The sequence below is a fragment of the Choloepus didactylus genome, chromosome 3 (genome assembly GCF_015220235.1).
Source record: "Choloepus didactylus isolate mChoDid1 chromosome 3, mChoDid1.pri, whole genome shotgun sequence".
Taxonomy (NCBI): Eukaryota; Metazoa; Chordata; class Mammalia; order Pilosa; family Megalonychidae; genus Choloepus; species Choloepus didactylus.
The window spans coordinates 133,841,006-133,851,291 of NC_051309.1; the positions used below are offsets into that span (position 1 = coordinate 133,841,006).

The 10,286-nt window shown below is 36.3% G+C and overlaps 1 protein-coding gene across 1 annotated transcript; it reads right to left on the minus strand.

The window, feature by feature from the left end:
• Positions 1-4,885: 4,885 nt before the first annotated feature.
• IL2 (interleukin 2) lies at positions 4,886-9,862 on the minus strand. Its single transcript, XM_037829053.1, has 4 exons — positions 9,716-9,862; positions 9,562-9,621; positions 7,183-7,329; positions 4,886-5,008 (listed from the first exon to the last, which is right to left on the minus strand). Exons 1-4 carry the CDS (start codon positions 9,860-9,862, stop codon positions 4,898-4,900), a joined length of 465 nt encoding a protein of 154 aa, XP_037684981.1. The 3' UTR covers positions 4,886-4,897.
• Positions 9,863-10,286: the final 424 nt, after the last annotated feature.

Sequence of the window (10,286 nt, forward strand, 5' to 3'; positions counted from 1 at the left end):
TCTGGGCCTCTGTCTTGTTCTGGACTTTGGCTTGTTAGTTGTTTTGGAGTGCCCTGTTTACAAGAGTTTGACTGTGCCCTCTATTTCCCAGGTGTTTGATGCCATCAGGCCTTTGTCCCAGACTCTCCACTTCTATAGTTGTTTACACTCCTTTGTTGTCTAATGCTGCTTTTGCCTGGAGGGCAGATTCTGGGAGAAGGGCACAACTTAGAGGAGTTTCCCAAGTAAGTCTTTCCCAGTCAATACAGGGCCAGGGCCCCACAAATGGGGTGCCAACTAGCTCCAAAGTGCCCTGGAGAAGGGGATATCGAAGGATGCCAGGGCTTCTCCGATGGCTCTCCAAAGCTGAGCTTCACTGGCCTGCCCAGCAAATGCAACCCTTCAGTTAACTGTCCCCTGTAGCCCAGAGGAAGCACAGCATCTTGAAGTCACCACCACCTCTGCCCCTGTGTGGGGTGGCTGAAAACAATTGCTGCTTTCAGAGCCAGGCCCCCAGCAATCTGAATTCACTAATCAAAAGACTTGATCAATGATCAGCTATGCCCTCTCCTGTTCTTGGGGAAGAGAATTTTTATGTCCCTTTCTGTCACCAGTGGGCTAACCAGGGGTTGGGCCCCAAGGTAGTCTGCCAGCAGAGTGGGGGATGGGCTCCAGTAGCTGCTACCTAGGGAGAGCAAGTTGCTGTACTTTGCAGTAATTTATCAGCTTCTTCCTCCCAGTCTTCCCTAGATGCTGTGCAGTGTTCTTCTGGCCTCCAGAATTTCAAAAATAGTTGTTTCAGACAGTTTCTGCCTGCTTAATAGTTCTGGTGGAAGGACTGAGTCCTGGAGCTCCCTTCTCTGCTATCTTACTACAATTCTCCCATCTTTTTATGTTTAACCCTTCTTTGTCCTCTTATAAACAGTGTATAATTGGTTTTGATTTTTTATTTCATTTTTAAATGTTTTTTAATTGTAGTTTTTAGTTCATTTGTATTTAATGAGATTATTGTCAGAGTTCGGTTTAAGTCCATATTTGCTTTCTGTTTTTCTCATTTGTTCATTGTTCCTTTATTCCTCCTTCCTTGCTTTCTTTTAGGTATTTTTAGTATTACATTTTCTCCTCTACCACTTTTTATTCTGTTCTTTTAGAGGTTACCGTATATTATAATATGCATCTTTGACATATCACAGTCTATCTTAAATCATTTCTTTTAGCATTTCCCAGTCAATGCAAGAATCCTGTGTTTTAATGCCACTTAACCATCCTTTACCCTTACTTCTTTTGTTAGCAAATATTTTACTTGTAAATATAACACCACCAAAAACATATTGTCTTTTTAATTATCTAATATCTACTCTATATGGTACTATTCTTTTTTTTGCAGTTTTGTGCTTTCATCTGGGAATATTGTTCTTCAGCCTGAAGAAATTCTTTTAGTATTGTCAGGCTGTTAGCACCCTGCTCACTGTCTCAAACTGTCAGCATCCAGCTTGCTATGCCAAACTATCAATCAGAAATAGATTCCTATTAACAACTCCAGGAGAGGGGCTTACTGCATGGAGGGTGGCAAATAGCATAACAGTACCTGCCACCAGGAACAGTAGTCCTATTGTCCCCATCCACCCCATCCTAGAAGCCAAACTAACACAGTCCTGAACACAGGGTTTATTTGTGGGTCTCAGGGAAAGATGGCAGGCTCAGGAAAAGGTGCTTGGACTGTCTGTCCTCTACCGGACATATTTCTTATCTTTCAATACATCTTTGACCAGTTTTCTCAGCTTTCATTTGTCTGAATTCTGGATGCAGTTCTAGATTGGAAAGTTTGTTTTGTTTTTAGCATGTTACATTTTGTTCCATTGTTTTCCAGCTTCCGACAGGCTTGTTGTTCTGCTAAGGCATTGTGTCTTTTTTCCACTGGCTGCTTTTAAGATTTTCTTGTAGTCTTTGCTTTTCAGCATTTAGATTATGATTCATCTAGGTGTGGATTTGAATTTTTATTTTATTTTTTGCTATTTATTCTGCTTGTGTTTTACAGAGCTTCTTTAATCTATAGGTAGATGTCTTTTTATTAGTCATGAAAATTATTACCCATTACTTCTTCAAATTACAGCTTCTTGACCCATGCTTTTAGGACTCCAATTACCTATAGGTTAGATCTTCTATGTTCCACCTTTTTTTGTTGTTATTGTTGTTCTTTTGGTTTTACCTTTTTTTCCTCTCTCCCTTCTTCATTATATATATATATGTCTTTGAGATCACTAGTTCAGTCTTCTGCTATGCCCAATATGCTGTTAAGCATATCTCATGATTTCGTAATTTTAGATATTGTATTTTTCAGTTCACCTAGATGCTTGGCCCTTTTTTCCTCATCTTAAATCCTAGTGTCTTTATCAAGGTCCTTCTACCATGTATCTACCTGTATCTCATTAGCACCACACAGCTGCTGAGATCTCTACATAGCTCAGTTGTCTTCTACCTGCTGATTCTTGCCATTTCTCTTGGAGTTCGGAGGTATCTTAATCTATGCTTGTTCAGCTGATATATTAACATTTTATTGAGAGGATTTGTATGTAGATGTATGGGCTCCTCTGCATCTCCTTCTTCTGTGGGTTTTGCCCCTCAAATTCTATGCACTTAGCTCAACTCTTATGAAGCCTCTTCTTTGACTAACCCTAAATAGAAATGAGAATGGAAGAAAACTCATTGATGTAGTCATGTAAGATCACCTTATCAGAGAGGATGGGAAAAGTTTTTCTGTAGGGGAAAATAGAAGATATCTGGCAGAGTTCACCCCCTTTGTTTCTTAGCATGTATTCTTTTCATTTGTGTGAAAAGTTTTTATACCTAGCAAAGCAGATACATAAGATCCCATCGATTTCATATCACTGTGAGTTAATGTCAATTCAGCAGTACTTTTCCTGAAACCTAGCATGTTAACCACCAACAATATTCTTCACATAAAGTTGAGGAAAAAAAAGTGGTAAAAACAAGTAACATAAAAATAACTGCTGGAGTCTTTGCTCGGTATCTGATCATGACAATGGCTAATCATGACTCCTTTCTTCCACTACCCTTTGCATGTTTCCCTTTACTCTCCGCCATTACTGTGGCTGGATGAAGTTCTTTACCTGGTGTTATACTCCAAATCTCAATCCTGTAGTATCTGAGTCTTTGATGTTCTTGCATTTTGGGGGTTGCTACAGTTTTCTGTTGACATGTATTATTGAGGAAGTGAGATCTCAGTAATGCCCAGTTGAATTTCTTGAGTTCCAATTTTAGTGCTACCTATTATGTAGCTATTGCCCCCTCTTGGGTAGCAGGAACTCAGTTCCTCCCTCATAACCAAAATAAATAATACTGGCCAGTGCAGTGGTCTTTTATGTGCCTGTTGGTTCAACTGCATGAAAAGCACTCAAATGACTAGACATTTTCTGTTAGAAGACAAGGTTCCTGGTACAAGCATGCCTCAGGCTTAAAACTGACCAGGCTAAGGTTTCATGAATGGGAGGTAATCTTCAAGTGAGTTATAAAGTGTAGTGATGAGACGGTCCACTCTTACTTTTACTCCTCGATTCCCAGAACTGTATACTTTGGCTTTGGGGGAGGTTGTACCATATATTGGCTGCTGGTTTAATACGTACAGTGCATCTTGTAGGACTGCACCTCATCCCCACGTTATTTGCCATATCTCCCTGTGACTACAGGAGATGAGGGGCTCCTTGAAAACTTTCTGGTTCTCCATGTATGTTTCCATGTTTTCTGACTAAAGGGCGTCATAAGAATCTAGGTGATAATCACTATTGTTTTAATAACTCTTGTTGCTGTAGCAACTAAATGTCATTGCCATTTGATCTCCTAATAATGAACATATAAACAACCCAATCCCAGAATCCAATTCTGAGGATCTGCCTTCTGGGGCTACTATAATTATTGTATCTGTGAAACAGGAAACAGATGGCACACTCAAAGTAGAACAATTCAAACTATAGTTGTAGTATACGGACCCTGCAAGAGATAGTACAGTACTCTGGAGCTGGTAGCTTGAGGGACAAGTGAAGAGAAGAGTTATCAGAACACAGAAGGAAAAGTATTAAGAGGGCCACCTTGAGACAAACTGAATTCTTTGGTCAAAAGTCACAACCATCCAGAAATTACATTACCAGAAGGGAGTCAAGGGAATCTCCTCTGTCACTTAGATTTCCTATCAGAGCTCCCCAATGACAAGACCCAGTGGAAAGCCAGAAGGCACGGGAGGCCTTTAATATAGGTCAGCCTCCTGCGGACACAGAGTAAACTGCAAGATGGTGAAGAATGGGTAGAGGGGCACACCAGTTGTATGAAGAACTTCAAGAATGTTAGTGTTTGGCACTTGGTTTAAATTTAAGGCATGATCTGGAGAAGGAAAAGATAGTAATTTTATAAGGAAGTTTTCTCAGACCAGAACTAAGATGATAGGATCTGATCAGCTCCTGAAAAGAGAAAACAAGGGCTTTGAAAAGCCCATTCCCTTAGTCTGCATACCTCACTATGGAAAGAGGACTCTTGTAAAAATCTTAGAATTCACGTAATTCACAAATATTTTAGTGTTTACTCTGTGCTCTTCCCAAAATAACAAATACCTAGGCTTGTTTCCATTTATTAAGTTTGTTAAATAATTTTATTAACTGATCAACATAGACATTATATTTAACAATTCAAAATAATAATAAATACTTTGAGATAAAATAATTTAAAGTGAAACCATTTTAGAGCCCTTAGGGCTTACATAAAGAATCTTAAAAGATCCATATTCATCATCTGAGATATATAATAGTTATAAAACATAGCATACCAGACATCCAGAAATAAATTATAAAATTTAAATATTTAAATAAATAGAAAGCCTGATGTATTTTGAATGTGAGGCACTTAATTATCAAGTCCGTGTTGAGATGATGCTTTGACAAAAGGTAATCCATTTGTTCAGAAATTCTACAATGGTTGCTGCCTCATCATCATATTCACACATGAATGTTGTTTCAGATCCCTATAAAAGAAAATTTGGGTTTTTTTTAGTTTAGGGTAATTTCCTTTTACATAATTATCCTCAGTTGAAGTTTTATAGGCCCATGGCCTTTATTTTCAAGCATGTTAATATTAGTCATTCACATTTTTTTTGAAATGATCAAAATGATGTGTCAAAATTGTGTTATATGATATCAAATGATAGTAACATGCAACCTGAGATTTTTCTCATCTCAATGAATACAGGAAATTTTTCCTGGATTGTGTTCAGGTAAACATTTTAAATAAATTAAAAAAAAAAACAGTTCTAGACAAATATTGCATTAAATGCTGCATCAAAAATAGATTGGCCTCTTTTTCACTGTGTATCTGTATATCTATATATGTAGATTACATGTGTGCTGTGATATGCACATTACGCTTTCTTTTCTATCTTCTAATACTCTATTTGAGTGAACCCAAGGATAGACCCTGCCCAGAGAAGGTCATGACGAGCTTCTGTTTAGGGAATCTTCGTAACTGCTCATACCCATCCCTACCCCACCCCAGTATCAATGCCAGTGCCTCCCAATTTATAAAAATTAAACACTAGAAATTTTTCTCTGCAGACTAACTTTTTGGAGATTAATCTCCTTTGCTGAAAGGAGCTATTTCAACCATGCCTCTAAGCTGTTTAGCTAAGAAATATTTTGATATAGTGAGACACAAAGGAGGGCTTTTTCCCATTTTAAGTAATTCCTATCTTGGGAACACAAAACAGGTGTGATAGAGTAGATAGAGCAGTTTTAAAAACACTGCTGTAGTGTTATATACCTTCTTACACAATTATATAAATATTGTACTCTTCTTTTTTTATTAGAGAAGCGGTGGATTTATAGAAAAATCATGAATAAAATACAGGGCTCCTATATACCACCCTATTAACATCTTGCATTGGTGTGGTACATTTGTTACAATTGATGAAAGCAAAATTTTTATAATTATACTAATAACTATAGTCCATGGTTTAACTTAGGGTTCACTATGTTGTACAGTTCCATGATTTTTTAAAAATTTTATTCTTATAGTAACATTTACAACCTAAAACTTTCCCTTTTAACCACATTCAAGTATATAATTCAGTGTTGTTAATTTAAGTTCACAATATCGTGCTACCATCACCACCATCTATTACCACAACTTTACCATCATCCCAAATAGAAACACTGTACATTTTAAGCATTAACTCCCTATTCTTGGACTTTTTTAAATTAAAATGAAAGTCTTTGGCTTTTGGGCCACAATTTTGCAGATTTTCACGTAACTTTATCTTTTATCAGGGGTTTAGCATGAGTTTTCTAATGTTGGTCAAAGATTTTAGAGCAAACCTCTTAACAGTTACAGGCGTCTAGAAGACATTGTTCTCAATGTTAGTATGTTGGTTTTTTTAAAAAATTAGGCTGAAAACATTCCACTAAACTCATCTGTAAACAACTAGCATTTACATACTTGGAGAAATTTGGTTCTATTACTGTAATTAAAATATGCTGCTTCTTTAGGATACCTGTTGACTCATAAATTTTGTACTTTGGCAGGTGGGATGAGAAAAGAGAGCCAGGAATCTCTTTCACATCATCTGAGTCCTTTATATAATTTATACTTCCTGTACTTTTAAAAATACAGTCCTGAAAGTGGACATTACCTCTAAATCAAGAGTTAATTATCTACTCCATTGGCCATTGTATTTGATGGCTGCCGTTTTTTGAGACAAATCATTTATGGTTAGTCCTTCTACCAAATGATGCCATTTAGAAAGCCTTTCAGGTAATCAGTATTAGCTATTCTGGTAAATGATCTAAAGGAATTGAAAAATATATAATAAAATCTGTCTGCTTTCTGTGAAGTTCAGTTCAAGGCCTTCTCCCACTGCCCAGGCATGGAGTGTGGCTGATCAGCCAAAGGTGAATATTCATATGGGGTTGGGACTTGTCCCAGAGTGGATCACAGGTGGGAACGTCTAGCTTACACTTCCCAGCTCCACAAGGCATCATCTAACATTAAAAATAGTGTTCACAGTGGATTTTAGATATTAGCTTATCAAATACATTGGTACTTCACCAATACCAAAATGTTATACCACTTTAAAAGGCAGTATTCTCCCCCCCCCCCCGCTTCCATTTATTTTATTTCTGGGAGAGCAATAAAGAAATGGCTTACCTTTAGTTCCAGAACTGTTACATTGATATTACTGATTAAGTCCCTGTTATGTCTCAAGTCAACCATTTTGCTTTGAGCTAAATTGAGCACATTCTCCAGAGGTTTGAGTTCTTCTACTAGACACTGGAGATGTTTCAACTCTGTGACCTAGAATAATGATAAAAAATATTTATCATCTCAGTCACCCTAGACTGAAGGTCAGAATCAGAAATTAATATGCAATTTATTTTATTTATGACATTGTATAGTTTTCACCATTTTCCCTGTTTTCAGCATTGCTGTAGAGATGGACCAATATTATAGCTAACATTATAAGACTGGAAAAACTAGAATTCCACCAACCATGACTAGCATTAACTGTTAGTTAACAACTAAGGAGTCAATCTGTTTAGTCTGACTTTGTAAAAAGTCAACATTTCTGCACCTAAATGCAAATCACAGCTATCGGCTATTGCTTCTAAACTACATAGAAATAATTAGAATCAGAGCAGTCAGAATGTGGAAGTATAGAAATCACATTCTACAATTTTAAACTTTGATAATCTAAGACCTGGGAATCATAGACTGTTAGGAACACGTGACCTTATATGCCATTTATCACAGTCCCAGCATTTTACAGATCAGGTAACTAGCTAGAGTAATGACACTCAATATAGCATGGAGCAAGTTACATAAAACTGTATCTTAATTTTTTTACTTTTTCTACTACAATGACATTAAAGTGCATTTCTTTATTATTTGCCCAAACCAAGTAAAAGGTTACAATATTTGAAGGATTTTTTTTTCTGCCCAGGCCTCCTGAAATACTGCAAGTAACTATCCCTATTTTTTTTATTAATGATAATACTTCATACTTCTATGGTACATTATAGTTTCATTAAGTTCATTTAAGTCTCATAGCCACCCTTGGAGGTAGACAGTACCCATTTCACAAATACAGAAACTGAATCTCAGAAACTAAGTCTCTTCCCCAAGGCACAAGAGTCAGGATTAAGTTACAATTCTTTCTCTTTATAACATTAACAGAGCATCTTTTTGAATTAAATGTTTTATGGCTTTCTGAAGTCTTCTGCAAATGTGGAATGGTAGTAAAGTGAACAAGTGAATGGAGTTTACCACATTACTTTTGGTTTCAAATAGAATTTGAGTTGTCATTTAGAAACTATTAGATTTCAAAGAATTCTCCACCCTCCATCCCCCAATTATACACATAATCTCATATTATCTTTCTAACAATTTTTAGAGAGAAAGGTAGGACTACACAATACATATCTTCTGGTATTTCCATCTATTGCCTTTTCAACTTGCTACTACAAGGCTTAAGTTTTGGCATGATCAACTTGGAGCTATTTCCCTCAGAAAACAGTCCAACGTTTATGTTGTTGGAGGTAAGGGTTATGTGGCTCTGATTAAACTGGATGAGTCTCTTTTCACCCTTCTAAAGAGTAGTTTGAAACAAAACTCTCTTAAATTAATAAAAGTAGATCAACCGGTTTATATCTATGTCCCATTAAATCCTATTTTTTTTTCTTGACTTGGTTTCACCCTGGGCCAAGCTCTTTCTTCAAAGTTTTGCTCCTTCTCTGCTGGCTGGGACAACTAGTAGAAAACTTTATACCTTTATTACAGCTCTAAGATCTTAGATGAGCTATGCTCATCTAACTTTCTGGACCCCAAAACAATCAAATGAAGTTTGAATTTTGGAAATGAATCATATAGCACCATAAATCTTCAGGTCTATTGGCATAAAAGATGTATAAGGCCAAAATACTACTTTATATCTGGGTGTTTTACATTTACTTATTAATTGTCACAAAAACTTTATGAAGTAAATACTATTCACATAAAAAGATAAACTGAGTCACAAAGATCACAAGCTAGTACATGGCAGAGCTGGAATTTCAGGTCAGGTAGACTGGCTCTAGAGCATGTGGCTATTAATTACTGTGCTATAGTACCTCTCAAAATAGACTCTTAGGAATCTTTCCTAAAACAATAAAGTGGGCTCCTCTGAAATCAATTTTGATGTTTTGCATGGTACAATGATAAAATATCTCTAGAATTTTGCATTTTTAAACAAACCAGTAAATCAACAAACTCTTTTTAAATTGTCCCAACCATAAAGTGAGAATATTGTTCTTTTTCTTCCTTACCACTTCCCCCTTGCCCCTGGCCCCTGAAATACACATAATTATATCTAAAAAATGTAGGCAAAGCCATTTTAACAGAAACTCCATTATCAAGCTTGGATTTTTAAAACAAGATACTAAATTTACTAATTCTTTTCTTTCAGATGAGTTGCTCTTAAGTCAATGTGTTAAACATTTCATATTACTTTGAATTTTAAAACATAATTGGAACACAGAAAATTGTACTTACCTTCTTAGGCATGTAAAATTTAAATGTGAGCATCCTCGAGAGTTTGAGGTTCTTATAATTCTGAAAAAGAACAGCACATTGTTATTTTAAAATGAACAACTCAAGCTAGAAAAATTAAATGTAATAATTTTAATAAGAAAGGGAATATACTTACATTAACCATATTAGAAAGCATCTGTAAATCCAGTAGTAATTGCTCCAGTTGTTGCTGCATTTCCTTTGTAGAGCTTGAAGTAGGTGCACTGTTTGTGATGAGTACAAAAGTTAGTGCAATGCAAGCCAAGAGTTGCATCTTGTACATTGTGGCAGGAGTTGAGGTTACTGTGAGTAGTGATTAGAGAGGTTGATATGAAGCTCTTGAACAAGAGAAGCAATTTATACTGTTAATTCTGGAAAAAATATTATGGGGGTGTCAAACAAAATGTTTTACATATTACACATATTTTCAAAGACTCTACCTGTGTGGCAAAAAGCATTACCTTTATTTTTCCTCTTCTGATGACTCTTTGGAATTTCTTTAAACCCCCATAAACTGACTGAATGGATGTAGGTGAAATCCCTCTTGGTTATGTTAGCCCACACTTAGGTGGCAGTTCTAATTCATATAACTAACGCCTTCTGTATGAAACAATTTTTCCTCCCTCTTTCATTTAGGGGGTGGGGATACAAAAGTGGCTCATGAAAATTTTCTCTTTGTCATAAAACCATGCGAACATGTGGAGCAG